The 25,699-nt window shown below is 37.5% G+C and overlaps 1 protein-coding gene across 1 annotated transcript in view; it reads right to left on the bottom strand.

Moving 5' to 3' along the window:
• The window catches only part of LOC150081532 (midasin), a 1,449,634-nt gene that overhangs the window by 1,259,983 nt on the left and 163,952 nt on the right, over window positions 1-25,699 (bottom strand). Inside the window, exon 12 of the mRNA XM_090380238.1 lies at window positions 9,200-9,312. Within this exon, the coding sequence (XP_090236364.1) occupies window positions 9,200-9,312 (113 nt within the window). The remainder of the gene's footprint in view (window positions 1-9,199; window positions 9,313-25,699) is intronic.

Raw genomic sequence — 25,699 nt, forward strand, 5'->3', positions numbered from 1 at the left:
CTATCCAAACAGATGACAGCCGTTCCATTTCTTCCAATTCTTTGTGTCATAATCTAATGGATTTTAATTACACTTTGAGTTTTTCCTGCTATGAAAGTTGTTTTTATTTTCTCTGCATTCTTTGTAATTCTCGGCATTGCCTCATTTAGGTCTGTAGTACGTGCAATATCACATGGTCTTTCAATTCGCTCAAAGCGTTTCACAATTTCATATTTTTTCTCTATCGACAGAGGCGGACTGGCCATAAGCCTTACCGGGGAAACCCCAGTGGGCCGGAGGTCGGTCTGATTTTGGCCATAAACCATAGTATGGTTTATGGTTTATGGCCCCTATAAATTTTCCAAGGCAATAATTTTTCATCCAGTCCGCCTCTGTTTATCAATATTGCTTTTCTTTTTCTCTATGAATCTGCAGTGTCTTCACCAGGATGTTTCCTTTTCACACCTTTTAATTATTTTACTCATTTTTAGGGAATAAAGCACAATTACAAAACGAGGAGGCACGCTTGATACACATAAACAAAGCTCCGTGCGCATGTAGCAACTGAATAAACAACATCGGCAGAGATTAACACCTCACATTTTACTAAAGCACATTTCTAGGGGTTACTACCATAAAACAATAAAAACAATTTCCAGTTGCGTTCCTGCTAGTGGAATCTGTTATAAACTGGTAGTAAACTCAATCTAATTGCATTTGCGATTATACCGATAGCTGGAATTGTGTTGGTTCTTAGGTTATTATGGTGAAATGTATTTCCCCTTCACTGATATAAAAAAATAAATACATTTTCAGAATCTTCTCTTCGTTCCTATCGTGATGCGTTCGGTTGGGGTGATTCTGCATTCGACTGCCATTTCTTGTAAACACCAAGGTGAATCGTGCATAAGCGAATTCGGTTCGTGTTATATAAGATATCGTTCCCCTATTTATAAATTGTGTATGATCGAAATTGTGCAGCGTAAACACGTGTTATACGAGGACTGACTGTAATATTACTGTAATATTGTTTGTTAGGAGCATAATTGTATACTGTGAATAAACAATATTATATGAGTAAAAATTCTATTATAAATAAAATTTGTAGTTAATAAACCCCTTTTTATATTCCTTATATTATAAACAAATAATAGATGTTATAAATAAAAAGTGCAGTTGATAAAGTACATATTTATTTTAAATATTACATTTATTATAATTAAATAATATAATGGGTGGGGCCACAGAGGTGAATGAAACTCAGAAGTGGGACACGAGGAAAAAAAAGGTTGAGAACCACTGTTCTAACCAACCATAACCTCATCAATGTTTTCAAGTGCTTTCTTAATTTCTGGTGTTTTTCCTTACATGCATCATCCACATTAGCTTCTGAGTTGCTTCTTCTTTCACTGGCCTTCTGTCAACGAATTGTCTTCCTACTGTTCACAGATGTTGCAATTTCTTCCTCACTCAGGCAGTGCACAGCTGTGCCTTCCACTTCCACCTTAATCCAAGCAGCCAGGGTCACTTGCTCCAAGACTGCAATGTACATTACAAGCGGCATTTGCTTCTTGTTCTGAAAATGCTGCTAATTCAAAGTTATCATTAGTGATCTCATCTTTTCCAACATATTCTTTCCAGCAGTTTTCAATTGCAGTTGTGCTTACTTTCTCCTACACTAATACAATATTGTATGCAACATCTTAAAGCATTAATGTTTTCAGAAATTCTAAAACTGAATTTCTGAATTTGCAACACCAGCAAGTAGCTCACCATGATAAGAGGCTGAATTAGTGCAGTTGTGTTCCTTGGCAGAAACATTACTCTGATCTTTCGAACTTTCAATTTCAGGACATTATACATTAGATTAGCATTAGTAGAGGCATATGATGAAAGAAAGCAAGCCTATATAGCATCAGCCAAAAAAAAAAAAAAAAAAAAAATCCATTCCCATTTCACCCATCTATTTGCTCCGAAAGTTTGTCCACTTCTTCCTTGAATTTATTTGAGCTATCAACTTCCACAAAGACAGATGGAAGTTTGTTCCAGCAATCAACTACCCACTGGCTAAAGGCAAATTTCGGCACATCTATTCAACAACTCTCTTTCCTCAATTTCAATTTATGGCCCCCTCAGGTTTGTAATCTCGGCAAGATGAAGAATCCCGCCAGCATTGAGCCTGCTCAATCCATTTAAGGCTTTATACACCTCAATCAGATCACCTCGCAGGTGCCTAGTCTCCAGCCACTGCAGTCTGCAGATCTGCAGCGGCTGGAGACTAGGTTCTTGGTAAGAAGACCCATTTGCTCCCCTCACTAATCTTGTTGCCTTCTCTGTACACACTCAAGTAACTCTACATCCTTCCTAAAATGAGGCCCCCAGACTAGTGTGCAGTACTCAAGGCATAGCCTTACCATTGCCTTATACAAAGGGATAATCACCTCCTTTTGCCTACTAACAAAATTCCTGTATATCATTGACAATACCCCATGATCTGCTCTGGCAGCCTTTATGCATTTCTCAGAAAACTTCATATTTGACTGCACAATTACTCTCAGGTCTTTTTCATTTTCTACCACGCTAAGTGTATTACCATACAGTTGGTACGTTTTTCTGGAGTTACTTCTACCATTATAAAGTACTTTCCATTTATCAATGTTAAACTTCAGTTTCCACTTCTCAGCCCATCTGCCCAACTTTTCTAGATCCCGTTGCAGCACCACACTGCCATTACTGTCATTAATAACACTGCCAATCTTAGTATCATCTCCATACTTGGACATTAAGCCTGATATACCTTAATCAATATCATTGATAAATATACAAAACAGCAGTGGGTCCAACACCGAACCCTGGAGGACTCCACTAACATTAGTCCATGAAGAGCAGCGTCCACTGACTACCACTCTCTGTCTTCTTCCACTCAACCACCCTTTTATCCATTGTAGCAACTTGCCCTTAATATCATACTGCTCCAATTTGTGCAGTAGTCTTCCTTGTGTAACAGTATCGAATGCTTTCCTGAAATCCAAGTATATGAATTCAAAATTATTTTTTGCATCCAGTTCCTTTGTGACCACATCATAGTATTCAATCAAATTGATCAGACAAGACTTCCCCTTGACAAACCATGCTGTGTCTGAATTATTACCGGAGTCTTGTCCAGATGATCCTGCAATGCTTCTTTAACCAGTGACTCCATTATTTTTCCTGGAACAGAAGTCAAACTTACAAGTTTGTAATTACTCATGTCCCCCCTTTGATCATTCTTTGTGAATTGGAGATACATTTGCACATATTCAGTCTATGGGGACTTCCTCTGAGTCCCAAGGATGCTCTAATAATTATGGCTAAGGGTTTGCTTACTTCCTTTGTCGCCTCCTTTAATATAACGATAGATCCCATCCGCCCAAGGTGCCATCTGCCGAAGGAGGGGCTGGGCAGTGATCTAACAATAATAGAGTCTTTTATTCACATTTTTTTGGAAAGCAAGTGGCATCTCACCGATGGTACAAACTCTCTTTCAAACTATAAAGCAAAAATATCATTTGTCATCCAAGCATTGGAGTTATTTTTTATAAGTCACAGGTAGAGATTTCATGCTGATTGGGGACTTTGAACAGCCTGTCTGCACAACTACTCCCAGGTATTTTTCATTTTCTACCACCTTAAGTGTAGTACCACACAGTTGGTATGTTTCTCTGGGGTTACTTCTACCCATATGCAGTACTTTGCATTTGTCAAGGTTAAACTTCAGTTGCCACTTCTTAGCCCATCTGCCCAAATTATCTAGATCCTGTTGCAGTAGCACACTGCCATTACTGTCATTAAGAACCCTGCCAACCTATGTATCATCTGCAAACTTCGACACTAAGCCTGATATACCTTCATCAATATCATTGATAAATATACAAAACAACAGAGAACCCAACACCGAACCCTTTGGGACTCCACTAATAACATTCCAAGAAGAGCAGCACCCATTAATTACCACCCTCTGTCTTCTCCCGCTCAACCATCCTTTTATCCATTGTAGCAACTTACCCTTAATACCATTCTAACTGAACACATCAAAGCAAATATACAGCCAATTTTTAGCTAATTTCTTCACTCGGTAGAATGGTAGTAGGATGTAAAGTTGATAAAAGTATATACATTATTCATTTTTTCCAGTTTTCACTATCTTTGAACACACTACTTTTTTTCATAATTTATTTTGGGGAATGTGATCATACCCGCAGTACATCCAAAAAAACTTCACATCCAAAACTGCAGTATATCCTCAAGGGTTCTTGTTTGTTACCACAACAGATCATATTAGCAAGATTTTTTGAGGACAGAAATATTTCAAATGAGCAGGCAGCTAATGCAAGCTTAAATAACTTCCAAGGGGTGTGTCAGGGTAACTATACAAGAATACTAAGTCTTATTTGTTTATACAGTAACATCAGAAGCGTCATCAATAAAATGAGTGAATTCAAACTGCTGGTTATGACAAGTAACATTAACATAATCGGGTTTACAGAAACGTTGCGCCACCTGGAGACAGGGGATAATGAGTTTCAGTACAAACTGGACTCCGTAGCCGAGTGGTCAGGAGTGGGAGTGCAATAGCACACACTTTTTGAGTAGCCCCTGACTGCTAAATACGGCCGATCTGCCAACCCGCACTGGACCAGCATGGCAGATTATGGTCCATTTCCCTCAGCATGAATTGTTGAGGAGGCTTCCATCCTGCAGTGGGCTGATAATGGCTGCAATTTATGTATGGTGTATTTAGGAAGGATAGGGCAAATAGAAGGGGTGGTGGGGTCATGCTTCTTGCCAAAAGCAGCCTGAGCATGACAAAAGCTTACGTGGATTCAGATATTTCGTATGTTAGTATAAAATCTCTATGGCGTGAGATATTGAAAGCAAAGGTATAATGAGGGTTGGAGTAATCTACAGGCCAAGTGTTTGTGAAGACTATGATGAGAGCCTCTACATGCAAATGGAATGGGCAAGTAAGCAGGAATGTCTTATTATGGGTGATTTTAATTTGCCTCTAATTGATTAGAGCAAATGGGAAGGAAACTTGACATGGGAACAAAATTTTTAAATCAACTAGACAATTGTTATTTGTATCAACATGTCAGGAAAATACTAGGTATAAGAATATTCTAGACTTGATCACCACTGAGCCAGATGACATAATAGGGCTGAAAGTACAGGAACCAGTAGCCAGAAGTGATCACGTAATTCTACAGCGGACGATAACGAGAGAAGTAGCAGTAATTAAAAGCAAAGGAATTGGTTAAAATATCAGGAAAGAAAATTACGACAACTTAAGATGCTACACGGCCTCTATTAACTAGATAGATATCTCTCAGAGAACGATTACAACTGAATTATGGTATACTTTTAAAACATTAATCACAGAAGCCTGGAATACATATATACCACTAAAAAAATACTCCACAAGGCAGATTCCAAATTGGATGAATAATGAAATTGCCAGATAACTTGAGCAGAAAAAGACAGCATGGAAAGGTTAGAGCAATAAAAAGTACTGAAGCCTATAACAGCAACAAACTGATCTGTAACAGTGCCACAGAAAAGGTTAGGGTGGCAAAGGCAGATTATGAGAAATCACTAGCAAAGAGTGAGGATAAGGAATTCTTCACATATACAGGGTGTTTCATAAAGGACGCAACTCTAAAATGAAGAAGGTAGAATTTACAGGCAGGAAAATGTTATGTCAAGTTTGAAGCGTAGGTGGCAGCACTGCACCCAAGGTTACCCGAGGTAAGCAGTTGAACGACCTTGACATGCCTTAGTCTCAGTCAGGCATCTAGTCCATTGTGTTGTGTCGGCCATGTCGTTTTCCAAGAATGAGCATGTGTTTATTGTGAAGTCTTACTTTGCGTATAAATCTTATAAACGTGTGCAAGACGAGTTTCAGATGAAATTTCCTCAGTCATTTGCCCCCAACAAGTCAACAATATCACATATAATCGCAAAATTTCATTAGACTGGGAGTGTGGAGGACAAAAAGAGCCAAGGCCGGCCATAACTGTTAACTGCAAATGTTCTGGATGATCGGAATGAACATTTAACCTGCTCACCAAGAAATTCACTTAGGAAGTTATCTTCTCAAACCAGACTGTCACCAGCTACTGTTTTCAGGGCTACAAAGAAGTTAAAATTGCATGCTTACTGTATCGGTGTCGTTCAGGAACTGAAAGAACCGGACCATGAAAAACGAGTACAGTATTGTCGTTGGTTTCATTCTTTTGTTGATGAAAACATGATCCAATTGAGGTGTTAGATCATGTTTATTTTATTGACGCAGCTTGCTTCCACTAGGATGGTTATGTGGATAGTCAGAACAGCTGAATATGGAGCAATGAAAACCATAACCATCCAAGTGGAACCAAGCCTCTTGCCATTTCCCGCAGTTGTGCTATATTTTTTGACAAAACTGTGAATGGAGAAGTTTATCGTGACATAATCCAACAGTTTATTGCATTGTTGGAGGTCAATGAACGAGAATGTTAGTTTCAACAAGATGGTGCGACCTGCCGTACAGCAAATGAAACGATGGCAATGTCACAGGAATTTTTCGGAGATCGCTTGAACTCAAAAAAACTCGTGGCCCCCAAGATCTCCAAATCCTACCCCTCCAGATTTTTTCTTTGGGGACAATTAAAAGGTGAAGCGTTTCACAACAATCCTCGTACTCTTGACGAATTGAAGGCTAACATTGAAAGAGAGATTGCAAACATAATTGAGCAAACATTATGTAAGGTGGCTGTAAATGTCATGAAAAGAGCACAAACCTGTATCCAGGCGAGCGAAAACCATTTCCAACACTTGTTGTAAAGGTAGTGTACTTGTTGTAAAAGTATGTGTAATTTATTTCCCTTTTGTGTGATTTATTAAAATTCCTATAATACGGTTGTGTCCTTTATGAAACACCCAGTATAAATGCAAAGAAGAGAAGGACAAACCAGGTCAGACCCTTATGCAATGGACGTGGGATAGTATTAGATACCCCAGCTGATGTTGCAGATGAACTCAATGGTTACTTTACATTGATATACAGAAAGAAAAATCCTTTATGTCAATGAGAAATTATGGGAGTAAAGTTGAAAAATACGTAATTAACAATATCAAAATTTCCCATGATTATTTAATGAAAAAACTCGAGCCCATAGGCAAGTAAGGCTCCCGAGATTGAAGGCATATACCCTATTGAGGGAGGCAGCAAGTGAGTGCATTGAACCATTAAAGCTAATTATGAGAGTATCACTGAACTCAGGAGAAATTCCTTTGGATTGAAAAAGTGCCAAAGTATCTCCAATACATAAGAGCAGTTCTAAGAGTGTATTGGGAAATTACAGAATGGTCAGCCTAACTTCAGTAGCAGGGAAAATCATGGAGGCAACGATCAAGGGTGGATTTCAGGATCATGTAGATAGAAATGGAATTCTGACAGATAAGCAGCATGTTTTTTTTTAAAAGGGAAAATCATATTTAACAAATCTGGTTAGCTATTTTAACAGAATCACTCATGAGCTGGATTTAGAGAATAAGTTTTACAGTGTTTATTTAGATTTCAGCAAAACATATGACTCGGTCCAACACGAGCATTTACTTTATAAGCTGGAACAGGTTGGAATCACAGGGAAAATCCTTAGATGGATAGCAGGATGCAGTGTTGTGATAAATGGCTATTTCTCATATTGGGCTAATGCAAGAAGTGGGGTTCCTAAGGGTACAGTATTGGGACCACTGTTGTTTTTGATTTTCTTAAATGACATCGACGAAGGGAAAGAGGGCATTGATGTCTAAATTTGCAGATGATGTAAAGATCGTTAAGAGTAGTTAATGATCATCGCCAAGCAGAGCTTCTTCAGAGTGACCTATATAGACTTCAGAGATGATTATAAAAATGTCAGCTTTGCTTTAATCCAGAAAAATGCAAGGTCTTACACCCGGGGAAAAGTAATCCCAAAATAACTTATACACTTGCGGAGTTGAACTAAAGTCAGTAGTGGAAGAAAGGCAGTTACGATATAGTCAGATATGAAGTTCTCCAAGCATTGTAGGCAGGTTTCAGGGAAGGCCCATGGTGTCCTATCGATGATTTATCGAACATTTGCTAGTAGAGATAAGGACATCATAATCCGATTATGTAACGCTATTGTTAGACCACACTTGGAATGCTGTGTTCAAGTGTGGTGACCTCACCTAAAAAAAGACATTGACCTTCTTGAAAGAGCCCACAGACAGGTAACTTGCCTGGTGAGATCAGCAAAAGGATCGAGGAAATACTTTGAATATGTGGGTTGCACAGCATGGAAACTAGGCACCTCAGAGGAGATATTTAAGGCTCCGAGAGGCAAAAGTAAAATGAACGAGTTTTCACAGTTATAAATGAGTCTAGAATTAGGGGCCATAAATTCAAGTCATGGGGGAGATGTTTAGGCTGGATTGCAGGAATTTTATTTTAGCCAGCAAGTTATAAATTACTGGAATAAGTTACTTGCATAGGTGGGGAAATTCAAAGGTCAGCTATATAGTTACCTACAGGACAAGGGAATTGCATAGGTTGTCTATTTCCATTTCTTTTATTATTTATTATTTATTTTATTTTATTTTTATTATTATTATTTTACTCCTTTTTTTTGGATAGTGCAACATAAGCCTTAGGCTTCCTTGCACTATATTAATCCACTCAATAACAATGTTAAATTCTAAAGTGATTATTTTTCAGACCACTTTGTATTCAATGAAATGTTAGCAAAAACAACAATCACTTTTCACATAAGAAATTGGGGGGGGGGGACAGACATATTGCACTGGTTTAAAAAATTCATTAAATTTTATCATCGGAAATAAAAATTTCATGGGTTTTTATTATGGTAAACAAATAAGTAATTAACTATTCTGTAACATGCATCAACTGAGATAAATGATATGCATTCTAAAATTGAACCAAATTGTGTTACATTTTATCTAATTTGGTAAAGGCTAGCAATGAAAGTATAATAATGTACAAAATTTTCATATTAGGGCAAAATGGGGCACTATCTCCATCTTTCCTCTCCAAATTTGGAAGATTATTTAACCTAAACGCCATTCTTAGCTACCATTAATCCTTTCTTTTTTAGGAGGGGAGGGATAAGAATTTTTTTTAGCTCATTATCTTGAAATTTTAAAATACAGAAATACTTACCTTACACCAGCAAAAGCTTCAGACTGTTTCCTGGGGAGTGTTGCTCTACCTATTCTAATTGGGTCAGTTGATAAATTCAGATCTGGCCTATATTTCTTGCAGTAAAATTCAGCCTGAAATATTTAACAGAAATACTGAATTATACAGTACAAAAACAACTATAAAGCAAAAGTTGTTAAATTTACAGAGATCAAACCACTGCCAAGAATAAGCAACATGTTAAATGTTTCCAATTTATTCTCTCTGAATACAATTTGAAAATTAGGAAGGAAAGAAAAAATCCTTCTTTTAATGATATAGAATATGAAAGGTGCAGTTTTGTCATAAGAAATATTAAGTGATGATAAGCAACTATCCATTACCATGGATTATCAATAATGCATAGTGTACCTGAGCTGGATATTTCACAACTATCTTCTCGTGATAATTCTTTCCTTTTAGCCCCCCCCCAAATGGTGAGATTCTTCAGTGGTATAAATAGGTTATGTTTCATTCAAGATAAAATAATTTCTGTTCTTTATAAAATCATGTATTTTTTACAAATGAGATAAAACGTCATTATAAAGATAACCTACCTCTTAATTCTGTTTATTTTAATAATTACTTACTAATTATTTAATTAAGCAGAATTAATAAGTGAATTATCTTTGTAATTACAGACACTCCCTGGCTTGCATAATACTCGACTTAACGGAAATTTGACTTTACATAAGTCAATTTCCGTTAAGTCTTTTGCATTCCGGTGTAAACTTAAAAAAATTGTGGAAACGTATTTTGCAACCTGAAGGAATAAATGGAGGTATCGTGAAAAAATCATAATGTGAACCCAATAACACATTGTTGGGTTTTTTTTTTTTTTTGGTAATTGGACCTCGGAAGTTGAAATTTTTGCTATATAACTATTTATCTAACTATTTCGCTATTTATCTCTCTAAAATGCCATTTTTATAATGGAAATTGCAGTACACTTTCATTGCTATCATATGCTCCGTTATAAGAATCAATTTTGAACACCTTTGTGATATTTTTCTAATACACATTTCTGGGGGTCATCACCATAAAACAATTTGCACTTTCCAGTTTACTGGGTTTTTCTGTTAGAGCAATCTATTATAAATGGGTAGTAAACTCTATCTTATTGCATTTGCGATAATACCGATAACTGGAATTCTGTGGGTTTTTACGTTACGGTATTATGGTGAAACGAGTCCCCCTTCACTGAAATCTTCAATCATATAAAAAATATAAATAAATTTTCAGAATCTTCTCTTAATTCCTAGTTACTTATTACAGTGGTGAAGGGAAAGGGACCAATGGAAAGTGCAAGTGCTAGGAAATGAAACAAAATTGATTTGGAAATGAAGATGATTAATTAAAAAGTATGAAGCAGAACAAAGTTTGTCATCTATTGCATGGAATTAGGTCTCGTTGCTTCAACAGTGAATGCTATTTTAAGGGACAGTGCACGTATAAAAGAACATGTTAAAGGATCAACAGTGATCACAAAACAGCATTCAGGTGCTATATCGAAGATGGAAAAGCTATTAATAATATGGATGGAAAATCAGATTCAGAAGCAAGTGCCCCTGAGTCCAATGGCCATTCAAGCAAAAGCAGGAAGTATTTATGAAGATATTAAGGAAAGTACGGCAACACCCAAACCAAGTTCGTGGCAAGCAATGGGCAGTTTAATAGGTTCAAGCATCGTGCTGGTTTCCAAAACATTAAAGTATGCGGTGAAGTCGCCAGTGCCGATTCTGCAGCTGCAGAGAAATTTTGCGATGTGTTGGAAAAAACTCCTTCTAAATCTCTACAGCCCTCAACTTCCACAGCAGCGTGCTTATCAGCTGGAGAGTTAATTCTGACAATGATGCTCAAAAGGTAAAACTTGCTTACGTTATACCTGTCTCCTCTTTCTGTAATTTTATAATTTTGAAAATTTGTACACTTTTGTAATATTTCCTGTGCATCAGATAAAATTTGAATTATAATTCTATTTACATGTTCGTTGAACATTTATTTTTTGCTTCAATTAAATTCAGCATGCGTAGTTGCGAGTGCTGCATAAGCATTTGGGTAAATTCCAACTTACACAGAGTTCTGCAGAACGTAACCCTTACATAAGTCAGGGAGTGGCTATACGACTTTAAAATACACAATACAAGTATTTTTTATAATTCTATGTTATGTCATTTAAAGACTACATTTTCAAGAGATGTCACACACACACACCCATGAACCAAAACATTATTACCACCTACCTAACAGCATGTTGGGTCATCTTTTGCCATGATAATCCTTTGCACCTGATGCAGCATTGACTCTGTGAGATTGTGGAAGGTCTCCTCAAGAATTATAGACGAGATAGATAGAAAGACATCCCAAGTTTGACAATGGAACAAGGTACCAGGCTTGGGCTGGTGAATGCTGCATTCCACTGCAGCACACAAATGTTTGATGTGATAATATTGGTGGAAATTTGGTGGCCAGGGGAGCACATGAAATGCTTGGGCATGATCCTCGAACCATGCCTGCACAATGCAGACATGACAGGGGCCAGTCTTGTTGAAAGAGTCCACTGCAGTCTGAATACATGGTTACCATGTAGAGCAAAACTTGGTACAAAACAATGATGAGGTAGGATCCAGCAGTGATGGTTTGTATTGAAGGATGAGGGTTGATGTCTATGAAAACATCCCCAAACTGCTGCCATTAGCTTACTTTCAATCAATCATGCAGTCCAGTTGTACGATTGATTCTCCTTCACGTTCTCATGCTCACTGTTGAATAAATGGATGGGTACATATTGAAATCCTTCAATATGAACCCATCCATCGGCATGATGGAACTGGAACCTTGATTTGTCAAACCAGGTAACTCTTTCCCAGCCATCCAATGTCGAGGAAAGGTGCTCCCGTGCCCACTACAGGTGAAAGTGCCGACAACGGTTGGTCGACATAAGCACATGAACAAGTCGCTTGCCGTGTAGGTCTATCTTCATGGGTATCCACTGCTTGGTAACATTTCTCTGTGTGCCCTGGTTGTAGTTTCTCAATCTCATTAATCGAGGGATCGTGATTAGTCTGTTGTCCTAGACAAAACATATCGTCTACCATTCATCTCAACCAGTGGTGGCTTCCCCATCTGGCCTGATGGTGGTTGTGTGTCCACCCTTGGACCATTCCTACACATTCACTATGGCAGCCCTCAAACAACTGACAATGTCTGCAGTTGCTGAGATGGTGATCCTTGTCTTCTTAGCAGTGCAAATCATTCCTTGTTTAATAAACTATATACTTCCCTTTCCCCAATGCACATGCTTTGTATTGACAAACTAACAGGCAATCCATGCCGTTACTATATATGATGTGCCAGTTGGTGACTCCACTTCTAGGTGCTGTGGGATGTGTTCATAATGTTTTGGCTCATGAATGTAAGTTATTATTTATAAGCAGTTTAAATTAAGGACAAAACAACATGTAAGAACTACGATTTTATACCCAGTAACTATCGCTGATATTCTCCTGTCCACACTTCCCATCACCTAATGTTATCAGCAATGGAGATAAAGGTATTTTGACCCATTAAAAATTCTTCAGGAATACACTGAAATCTATCACGTTGGCAACCTGTTACTGTACTCAGATATGGCCAACTTACAGAAATGTGTTAATATTCACTATATTTGTGTCTATAGTGACTACATATTTAACTATTTTATTGTGTTACCATCATGTTAAGCTTACTGAAACACTATTTTGTTTCTGATTCTGTGACTACTGTGGACTACATGCTTAATATCAAATCGGTTAATCTAAAGAGATATGACATTTGTGAATTTTAATGATCAATCAAATGTACAAATACAGCATGGTAAATTGACCTCATGATACAAAACTATGTGAACAGAGACTTACCAATGTTAAGATTCATTTATAATAAAATAGCAAAAAAAAAAAAAAAAAAAAAGCCTGTTTTAGGCTATCTCAGGCAACCCACTATTTGCAACTCATACACTACCTAAAAGAAAGTAGACAGGATGATTAATGACTCCTCACTTACAAACCACTCCACCCCCTATTACACAGATATTCAGTTTCTGCTGTAATCCTTTTCTAGATCTGCTTCCCCCTGGCACTGTTCTTCTGAAGTGGCACCAGTTATTCTCCCCCCCCTACACCAAACCAGTCCAAACACATGCCTCAACTAGTCAACACCACTCACAGTTCAATTCCAAATTCACTAAACTCTTCCTCATTTATTCCTTTCACTTCTGTTCTTTGGAAGTCTTCCTTTGGACGTATTCTAGATAATTATAATCTATAAAAATAAGTCCAACATCAAAGGGTAGCTTCTGCCTTCCAACCCATTTATGGTACTAGAATACAACAGGTGCAAATACCTCATGTTTGAAGTCACAGTGGTGTTTGTGGGGGGGGGGGGAGCTGTTGGATATAATTTTGACAATCCACATAACAAATTAACTTTGTTCATTTTCTGTGACTATGACTATGAATTCCACTCTTCTTTTTTTTTTTTTTTTTTTTTTTGGCTGATGCAGTATAAGCTTGCTTTCCTGCATCATATGCCACTATTAATGCTAATGCTAACACAATGAAGCTGATTTGCAAACATTTTTGCCCTCTAAAACTTTGTTCTATAACAGAAAAATAAATATATTTTTCAGTCTACAGCATAACTGAAATCTTTCAATACAAATTACCAACTTCAATATTTTACTTAACCTTTAATTCGTTTCTTTCCAAAACAGAAAAGTGATATACAGTGGATGCTGCTTATTGCAATCACTTTGGGACTCAGCTGAATTGATAACAATAACCGATGAAACAAGAATACAACCAATCAAAGTTCTTTATTGATGCAGAGCTGAAATGTGTACACAAAAAGTGGAAATAAAGAAAACACAAATATCAACCAACATAAAATACTTTAATTTGACTGCACACTATTTCTTCAAGAAAGTTATCAATAAAAAAAATTAAACTGTGATAATGTTTTTGGAGATACATACAAACTATTAAAAACAGATAAATAAAATATTAAAATGTAGAATTAGGAATGGGTTAATTCTCTACCATAAAGCAGTCAGATTGGTAGGAGTACAAATACAGTACTTTCTTCCATGGAGCAATGACCAACAACTATATGAACTGTATGAAGCAATGCATCAAAGTTCAAGATCAAATCAGGATGTTTTGTAATCACTTCCACTGCACATGCACAAACTGCAATGAAGCACAAAAAAAAAAGCAATTACAAATGAAATGCTGATTAAAACAAACATTTTTTCCATATATTAGTACATGTCCAATCAGGACTTCATAAAAGCCATAACATTAAGGCTTGAACCGAAAACCACCCTCGGCATATCAACTTAGGAAAACAGTGGGCGGGGAAAGCAGTGGCATCTGCCAATCACTGCTTTCTTCCTGTCCGTATGTCAAAATATGAGAGTCACAACTCTTTCCCACTGTTTTGCTTGCCGCCATGTTGGAGGGTGTACACCATTCTGGAATTTTACCATGATATTTATTTGACCTTGAGAATGTCGCACACTGCAAATGCATGGCTATAAGGCTATTTCCTGATTAGATATCAACAAGTGCACTTCGACAGGTATGTCTTTTACGTAGAAAAGTGCGTGGATGAGCAAGCAAACCTAGCAGGGGTTGAAGCCCCCAAGTTACATTTAAAATAGTTTCTGTAGAAAAATTTCCATATAATGAATGCATCATGAGAAACTTAACTGGGAACACATTAACAGTTTGCACCTCTGGCCTTCAGGAAATTGAGACAATTAGTACTGCTACTAAGCACAAATTAAGAGTTAAAGGGATTACCATTCTCTATCTTAGTGGTACCAGATACCCACAAGTCACGCTGGTCATCTGATTGTCTAACTTTTCCTAATATTCAACACGGCAGGCAAATAATTGATTTGAAGTAAATACAATACATGATTTTGCAGACTTACGTTAATTTTCTTATTATTAGCATTTGTAGAGGTATATGATGCAAGAAACCAAGCTTATGCAGCATCAGCCAAAAAAGGGAAAAAAAAAAAAAAAAAAAAAACACACTCCCATTTCACCCTTCCGTTCATTTGAAATATGTATAGGTGCCTCCGTAGCCAGGTGGGAAGGAGCAGCAATGTGTAGCACACACTTCTTGATTAGACCGGGGTTCAAGCCCGTCACCACCAAATACGGAGGATGCGGAAAGGTCAGGGAATGACCACCGCATATCCGGGAGCATTATGGCCTTAGTTGCTAATGCTCCTAAAAACCAAATAACAAACAACAACAACAACACATTCAAAATACCTGTCCAGCTAAGCCTTAAATTTATTTAGGCTATCAACTTCCACAACAAGTCTGTTCCACCAACCGACTACCCAGTGGCTAAAGGCATATTACCGCACATCTATCCTACATCTGTCTTTCCTCAATTTGAATTTATGCCTTCTCAGGTGATATTCTGAGCAAGAGGAAGAATCCCATTAGCATTGAGCATGCTCAAACCATTCAAGGCTTTATACACCTCTATCAGATCACTTCGCTGGTGCCTAGTCTCCAGATACTGCAATTTGCAAAACTTTCTTCGTAAGAGCAACCCTTTGTTCCATTCGCTATCTTGTTGCCCTTCTCTGTAATCGTTCCAGCAGCCTTACATCTTTCTTGAAATGAGGCCTCCAGACCTGTATACAGTACTCAAGGTGTGGCCTGACCACTGCCTTATACAAGAGAATAATCACGTCCTTAACCCTGCTAGAAAAATTCCTGTACATCACTGACAAGGCACCATGAGCTACTCTTGCAGCCCGTCTGCATTGCTCAGAAAACTTCATACAAAGGGTACTAGGAAAGTTTTGCAATACAGCTTTGTTTTATTTAATTTTTTCAAAGTAATTTCCTCTACATTCAATACACCTCTCCATCCTCCGAAACCAATCTTTAAACCAGTTCTGCCAAGTTTCACTAGGGAGTAAAGCACACTCGTTGTCCCAAGCCCGTAGAAGGTCCTCATCACTGGAAAACCGCCTCCCTTTTAGCTTCATTTTCACATGCGGGAACAGTGCAAAGTCGCAGGGAGCAAGGTCTGGACTGTAGGGAGGGTGCTCGAGAAGTTTCAGTCCTGTCGTGGTCAAATATTCGGTGCAGGCTTTGGCGCGGTGAGCTGGAGCATATCGTAATGGAGGTACCAGGTGTCCATTCCTGACTTTGGCTGCAGGTTCTTCATAGATCCAATGACTTTAGGCAGGCATTGTTCAGTATACAACTTAGCTGTGACTGTCTTCTGCGTGTCCAAAACGACACGTTCCACAATTCCACTCGATTTGAAAAATACAGCTATCATTTTCTTCTTTACAGACCGGGATTTTCTGACAATTACGGGTGTGTCGTCATCATCAAAGACCCAAACTTTGTTTTGAACCTTGGTTGGCAGATCGTAATAGTACAGCCAAGTCTCGTCACCTGTCACGATGTTGTTCACATACCGAGATTGTCCCTTATCAAACTTTTTTAACATCTCCCGGCACCAAGTCACACGTCGTGTCATCTGCTCTTCAGTCAGTTGATGCGGCACCCAGAGAGAACAAAGTTTCTTCACGTGCAAATGATCTTGCAGAATCGAACGAATTGCTGGTGCATTTAGGCCCAAAGTATCCTCTATCTGTTGGTAGGTCACTCGCCTGTTTTCGTCAAGCATTTTCCTCACAGCAGTAACGTTTTCCTCCGAAACTGACGTTCGTGGCCTTCCCGGCCTCTCAGAATCCTCCACAGTGAAATTTCCCCTTTGGAATTCTCTATACCACCTGAATATCGTTGTACGATGTGGACAATCATAATCTAGTGCAAGAGTCATTTCTTCTAAGCACTGGTCTATGGTTAAACCACGCACGAAATTATACCGCAAAACTGTCCTTATCTCATTTCGTGACCACGATGCCATCGCAAGCACTTTACACTCTCACTACTAATGAATAACTGAGCCCATCGACTTGGCGCGGTGGCTACTATGCACGTATGAACATGTCTCAACATGCAGCTTCCTGTGATTCATTGTTGCGTCATATTGCAAAACTTTCCTAGTACCCTTTGTATCTGCCTGCACAATTACCCCCAGGTCCCTTTCATTCTCTACCACTCTCAGTGTAGTACAACAGAGTTGATATGTTTCTCTGGGGTTACTATTTCCCACATGTAGTAGTTTACATTTGTCAATGTTAAACTTCATTTGCCACCTCTCAGGCCATCTGCTCAACCTTTCCAAATCCTGTTGCAGCAGCAGCAGCAGCATCCTTAACAACCATGCCAACCTTTGTGTCGCCTGCAAACTTGGACATTAAGCTTGATATACCATCATCAATATCATTTATAAATACAGAAAACAACAACGGAACCAACACTGAACCCTGAGTTAGTTAGTTAGTTAGTTGGTTGGTTTTTAGGAGCATTAGCAACTAAGGCCATATTGCTCCGGGAAATGCGGTGGTCATTCTCTGACCTTTCCTCACCCTCCGTATTTGGTGGTGACGGGCTCGAACCCCGGTCTAATCAAGAAGTGTGTGCTATGCACTGCTGCTCCTTCCCACCTGGCTACGGAGGCGGCACTGAACCCTGAGGGACTCCACTAATAACATTAATCCACAATGAGCAGTGTCCACTGGTTACAACTTTCTATCTTCTTCCCCTCAACCATCCCTTTATCCATAGCAGCAATTTGCCTCCAATGTCACACTGCTCCAATTTGTGCAGCAGTCTTCCATGTGCAACAGTATCAAAAGCTTTTCTAAGATCCAAATATATAATTTTAAAGTTATTCCCTGCATCCAGTTCTTTTGTGACTGCATCATAATATCCAATCAAATTGTTCAGGCAAGACTTTCCCTTAACAAAACCGTGCTGTGTCCAAGCTATAACTGAAGTCTTGTCTAGATGATCCTGCAGTGCTTCTTTAACCAGTGCCTCCATTAATTTTCCTGGAACAGAAGTTAAACTCACAGGTTTATAATTACTTGTGTCAGCCTTTGATCCTCCTTTGTGAATTGGGGTCACATTTGCACATCTCCAGTCTATGGGTACCTCCCGTGAGTCCAAAGAAGCTCTCATAATTATGGCTAAGGGTTTGCTTACTTCCTTTGCTGCCTCCTTTAATATAACTGGATAGATCCCATCCACCCCGAGTGCCTTTTTTTATGTTTATCCTCAACAATTTCTCCTCCACTTTCCTCTCAGTAATAACAAAATCATCTAGCTCAGGCAATCCCCTCTGACATTCCCCTTCCAGAATAACTCCTCATGTGTGAATGTAGATGCAAAAATGCTCATTTAGTTTGTTAGCCACCTGAGCAGGATCATCAACAGTTGAACCATCAATATCTGGTGGACCAATCTGATTCATCCCTTTCCTTCTATATTTTACATAGGTAAAGAACTCTTTGCTGTTTTTCTTTGCATCCTTTGCCAAAGATTTCTCATAATCTGCCTTTGCCTGCCCAATCTCATTTGTGACTTGGTTACATACCAGCCATGTCACCCATTATGAATCCCATGCATTTTTCTTCTCTGCCATATGTCTCATTAGTTCATCTGACATCCATTTAGGCCTAAACCTTGAACAATATTTCTTAGTTGGTATGTAAAGCCTAGTAGCTTCCAAGGTAAGTTCTTTGATGCTTCCCAATTTGAATTTGCTGTTGGTAACATCATCAGTTGATCCCACTGTATAGAATTTAAATACTGTCTCAGACCATCGTAGTCGCCTTTACGAAAGCAATAACCCTTCCCTTTACCCCTGATGGTAGTTACCTCTTTGAGTAAATCCCACTTCAGCACACTGTGATCACTGCCACCTAGTGGTTCCTTTATCTGCAGGATTCTTAATGCATGAAGAATCACTACTTATGATCAGATCAAGAGTATTACTCCCTCTAGTTGCCTCCCGAACATGCTGATGTAGAAAACAATCATCCAATAAATCCACAAAAGCCTTGCTAGTGTGTGAGTGACCAGCCCACAAATTCCAGTTAACTTCTGGGAAATTATAATCCCGCATTATAAGACTCTCTGATTGACTGGCCCACTCTATTTCCCTGTACAGTTTCTTATTATATCCATTAGAGTCATTAGGCCTATAGCACACTCCTACTCTCAATTTTGATCTCCGAATGCTTATGTCAACCAAACTGACTCGACATTGCACTGTCCAGCGATGTCGACTGGCTTCACTTCCTTGGATTTTATGTGTTTCTTAACTAATAGCATAACCCCTCCTACCTTCCTATGCTTTCTGTATACATTGTACCGCCCAAATTCCAGTTCTGCATTCCTTATATATGTGTGACACCACGTCTCTGATATTCCAACAATATCTGCCTTTAATGTTTTGAGCAATACCTCAAATTTATTTACCAAACTCCTAGCATTGGTGTATACATGCAGCTGTTCCTATTCTTAGCTACCCTAACATAACCCATGTGTTTACTTGTACCGCAATGACTCCCAACAGTCTCTGAAATACCCTGCATCTTGTTTTCCAGGCTGCTGCTCATTCCAATAGAAGCAGTGCAAGAATCACTTTCACCTCTGCCAGAGGCTACTGTCAATATATTAGTCCTTGTATCCCCCCAAGTTAGAAGTTTTCCAACCCGCTTAACACTGCCTCGATAGCATCAGCAAATATTCTTGCACCCTTTCTATTTAAGTGTATCCCATCCCTGTAGAACCAGTCTCTCCTGTTAACAAGTACAGGCTAGGCTGAAAAAAATTCTACCCCCTGAGCCCTGCACAATCTTTCTAGGGCCGAACTGATCGACAAGGCTCTCATCATATACTCCCTCCTATCGTGTCTTTTCTTCTAAGCACTTTCAAATTCAACCCTAATTCATGGCTTTTATTCAACAATGACTTGTACTTGTTAAGTAATTCCACCGGTCTCCTACTCTTAATATCATTAGTGCTAACGTGTACAATATCATCTTTTGTGCCCTTAAAAGATGATATCCGCTCTACAACATCATCAACCTTTGGCCCTGGCAGACATACCCTGGTCCTATTCTACCTATCCTTTTTACATATCATGTTCCCCGTTTCCCTGACAATAGAGTTACCAACAACTACTAGTTCCTGTGGGACCAGCGCATTCTGCCTTGGGGGTTTCCACTGTGCTGTGTGATGATCAAGTGCAATCTCTGGCGTTGATGTGGGCAGCTGAGAGCTTGATGGGCCCTTCAATTTAGATCCTTCAAGGGCATCCACCCTGTCCTTCAAGCTCTCATATAGGCCCATAACAATGCTGAGTTGTTGCCTGATTTCGTTACGCTCCTTACATCACGCACACACAAAAACATCCCCATGGCAATATCATGTCCTGTACCCGATTGCTCCACAAACATCAAGCAAGTAGTGCATTTTAAAAGGTTGTGATTCAGAGGGCAACTGCCCCCCCCCCTCAGTTCTTCCCTGAGCCACAGCACTCTCATTAGTTTGAGCCTTTTGCTTTGCTGCTCTGGTCTGAGTCATGATTTCGATTAATTTCAATAAAATTTTAATTTCAGTACAAAATTATAACCCTAAACTTGTATCCCAACACAGTTATAACACTATATATCTATATATTTTTCAGTATTGAGTATTATCTACGAGTTCCATTTATATAAATTCCGTATCAAGTTATGTATTAATTAATTATGTTACGTTTGTAAAATCTAAGTCGTTATATGTATTTAGCTAAAAAGTACAATTTAATTGATAATGAAGTTTAACAAGATTAATAGATTTTACTGATTAATTGACAATATTATATAATATACTATACTATACTATACCATACTAAGCTAAATAGTTCGGGATATGGGGATATAATGTCGGGATATAATGTTGTATCGGGATATAATGTTGTATTGTATAACAATGGCGGCGAGTTACGAACGGTAAATCTATGGACACTTAAAGTATTAATTAGCTTCCAAAATCTTACTGTCTCAATTCAGAATAAACCAAGGATCTTGACTAGGTCTATAAGCTACTTATAGAAAATAATTTAATATAACAATTGGTCAATAAAGCGGCTAAATGTGGCTAAAAAACTTCTCGTTTAGCAGAACTGCAAAACTTGGAACACATGGATTGGATACCCTTACCGATACTAAGTAATAACCTACAAAATGTCTATCTAAGTTAAACTTTAAACTAAATATCGTAACTAGGAATATAAAGCTACTCCAGAAAATAAGTTAATATGCCAATTTAAGCTAATAAAACAGAAAAAACTTTGCCTGAACAAGGCAAATTAACACCACATACAACCAGTACCACTGATTCTTCTCCTTTGTACATTACTAGACAATTTCACATGCACTGACAATGAGAATTGCTCGTGCATGCCAACAGAAACGTTTCTTGGGGATTTTTTTTTTTGTTCTGGTGGTTGCTTCCCCCACACCCACTAATATAAAGAGAACCTGATACTGGCAATTCATGCATACAGTTGCTGCAAAAAACATCAAATCGTCAAGAAATAACTTGAAAGCAAAAAAAAAAAAAAAAAAAAAACTAATCTCACCAGTCTTCGCATGCCAGTACACTTCAAACATCTGCACGAAAACACGTACTGTATTCCGAAGGTAATTCAAATTCACACACAATTCAGTTACAGTCTTACGTCCATCCTTTTGCAAATGGAATAACACACAATAACCGAGGGCAGCAGAGAAGCACAACGATGACTAAACAACAGCACGATAATTTTACATTTCCCGCTAAAATCAGAAGCGAATTTGCATCCAATAAAACAATCAGAAATGCAAAATGAGTTAAATTACGCACTCCCAATAATCAGCCAATCACAGAGCTCAACCGGACAATCACTCTGTTCTTCAGCGAAGACCACAACAGAGATGCCCATGTTCAGGAGTTCAGCCAGAATAATATATATGATACTATTTTTAGCAAGGCAATGTATAGCATTCGGCGATCTTCAAAAGATTTATATGAAAATGATCATGGTAACTTTTTAAAACTTTCTGAAACAATTGCTAAAGTTGATTAGTTATGGCAGAACATATTCGCCGTATTCAGAAATCTGAATCAAAAAATATTGTGCATTATTTGGGTGATCAAATACAAAATTAAATGATCTGTAATAATTTCACAAAATATTACAGAAAAAATACTAGAAATGACTAGAGAAGCTAGTCATTTCTAGTATTTTGTTATAATCACTGAAGATGACAATAAAAACATGGATGCAAGGAATCATGCTAAATCAATAGCCTTAAAAATAACATCAACGTTTCTTTGTTCAATTATAATTTGGCATGATATTTTAAATAAAATTAATCTGATAAGTAAAATGCTCAAAAAGAAAAAAAAAAAAAAGGATTCTGATATATATGAAGCTCTTGAATTTCTACAAAATATCACGGAATATTTTAAAGAAAATAGAATAGAGTAACCAGTCAAAAAAATTCTCGATTCGGCTAATAATATGGCTACTATGATTGGTATTGAACAAACATCATTTCGATTATAAAAGTAGAGATATTCAATTCAGGATCCTCAAAAAAATTTCAAAATTAATTTTTTTTTTTTTTTTTTTTTTTCCTTTCAAATTATGGACACAACAATTTTCTTGTTAACTGAAAGGTTTACAAATATGAAAGAACATGTAGAAATATTTTAAATGTTTTATAATATTTCTGAATTAAAAAAAAAAAAAAAAGGTCAGATGATGATTTATTAAATCATTGCAAAGGTTTATATATTAACTTAAGTGACATTGATCGTAATGAGTCCGATATTGATGGATTACCATTATCTGAAGAAGTTAGAGTACTTCAAATTTATGTTGAATATAAATTTATATACTCCATTCGAAGAGTTACAATATTTTTTTAAACACGATTTTAAAGATACTTTTTTTCCAAATGTAGCAGTTGCATTAAGAAAAATAACTTTACCAGTTTCAGTTGCCTCGGGTGAACAGAGTTTTTCAAAATTAAAATTAATCAAAAATTATTTACAATCAAAAATGTCTCAACAATGACTCTAATTTGGAAATAATTTCAATAGAAAATGATCTTTTGGAACAAATAAACATAAAAGAAATAATTAATAAATTCGCAACTATTAAAGCAAGGAAACAAATTTGTATACTTTTCCTTTTATTTATTTATTTTACTTACTGGCAGCACACAGGGCCGCAGCGGCCATGGACGTGATGCAAAGTAATAGCATTCAAATGTGCTTCCTATCAAGTGCAAAAAATCTAAGTTCACTGCAAAGTGGATCAGATTACTGTTTAGCTAGAGTTCACATTTAGAATGTACTGCTTGTGTTTTGGAAGTAGGTGAGGACCACTAAGTGACTAAGCAGTCATAAAATTAGTTGAGATATAGGTAACAATATGTGTGTGTGTGTGTGTGTGTGTGTGTGTGTGTGTGTGTGTGTGTGTGTGTGTGTGTGTGTGTGTGTGTGTGTGTGTGTGTGTGTGTGTGTGAGTGAGTGAGTGAGTGAATGAGTGAGTGAGTGATTTGGTTTTTAGGAGCATTAGCAACTAAGGCCATATTGCTCCGGGAAATGTGGTGGTCATTCCCTGACCTTTCCGCATCCTCCGTATTTGGTGGTGATGGGCTCGTCTAATCAAGAGGCGTGTGCTACGCACTGCTGCTCCTTCCCAACTGGCTACGGAGGCGCCTATTGGTAACAACAATAGAGCTTAATTAATCTGAAACACATGAAAAGAATAAGAAGGCATCAAAATTAATCAAAAGATAATTATCAATACCGAAGAGAATTTTCACGATCTCTTATTTAAATTGGTCAGAATCGCTTAATTTTCATCATTTTGGTAGATATGTTAGTAAACAAAAGATGACACATTAATTTAGCTGAAATGAGAAAGATGACAACCGTACTGAGGAAAATTCAACATCCTGCACATAATAAAAATGTTTCTAGAATTCAATGTTCAGCCTGACAAAGAGAACATTGAAATTAACAATAATCATTGCATTTTTCATTATGTATAATTGCACATGTGCTAATGATAAAATATCTGCACCTTGGGCTTTTAGTTAAGGTTATTAGGCTACTCAATACAAAGAGGGTGATATTTCTCTCTTTCTCAGGAAATTCTGTAACTTAACACTCTTGCCCATTACAGCTATAACTGATCATGTAAGGTCCCCAACAGGTTGTTTCACGATACTGTTCAGGGGGGTGCACTAAAAATTCTGTAATGGTATATTATTGTAAACTACAAAATATAACTAATAATAAACAATAAAGTAAAATAAAATTAAATAAAAGTAAAGAACTGACAAAGAAAGAAACCACATTTCCCACAATTCCTTATAATTAGTTTACTATCTTGCAGTATATCATATTAAATAAATGTTTTCCACACTAAATTTTTTTTCATTTCTCAAGGATCATTGTTATATATAGGTACTTTGTTTTTTTTTAATACCTATAGTACTTAGTATCATGAATGGGTTGAAGGTTGAAAAATTGAAAGAAAATATTTGTTAACATTAAGCTTGAACTTCTATAGATTGTAATTTTCAGGAAATATGTATGAAGGAAGGTGGTTCCAGAAAACGGAAGTTGAATGAATAAATGAGGAAGAAGAAGAAAAGTTGATTCTATGAGTTTGAACTTGGACAGTAAAAGAATGTTGACTGGTTACTGGCACGTGTTTGGATTGCTTTAAAAGAGAGAGAGAATTATAGAAGCCAATTCAGAACAGTGCCCATGCAAGTATCTACAGAAAAGGAATGCAACAGAAACAGAGACATAGAGTGGAGAGATTCTGTTAGAGATGAGACATTAATTAACCTAACTGCTCTCTTTTGAATGGAATCTAGAAGCCTGAGAGAGGTTTTGGGTGCACCGCCCCATATGGGGAAACAATATTCCATAGTAGGCTGGATTTGAGATTTCTAGAATCGACTGTTTGTAAGAAAAGTAATGCCAAGAGCAAAAGAGAAAACCCAGTTTATTTGATGCAGAGGAAGCGATATTTGTAATGTACTTTATGCCAAGAAAGATTACAAGTTAGGGTAATCCCCAAGATCTTGCTTAGAAATTGGAGCGTCATCAAAGATGAGCTTAGGAGCAGAAGAATCCTTTTTTGTGAGACATAAGAGAGGACTGATTTTTAGAAGGATTGAAAAAGTTATCTTTGCCCCACTGGAGAATTACGTGGAGATCAGCATTTAAGGATTTGGCAGTGGATACTCGAGAAGTTGAAGCTGTTTTTGAGCAGGGCACGGTTTCTCAAACTTGAAAATGGAATGCAATGTGCATTCCATTTTCAACAAAACTATGGTTAGGATTTCAAAACTATGGATAGGATAGGAAATCCATTAATATACAAGTTTTCCACATTCAGTGGAAAAGTTTCACCAAACTTTTCCATTGAGTTTATCTATAGAGGGGTAACATAAGCCAGAATATCACCAGAGGAACGACA

Source organism: Mastigoproctus giganteus, chromosome 8 (genome assembly GCF_048544385.1).
Source record: "Mastigoproctus giganteus isolate SK-2022 chromosome 8, ASM4854438v1, whole genome shotgun sequence".
NCBI classification, from domain to species: domain Eukaryota; kingdom Metazoa; phylum Arthropoda; class Arachnida; order Uropygi; family Thelyphonidae; genus Mastigoproctus; species Mastigoproctus giganteus.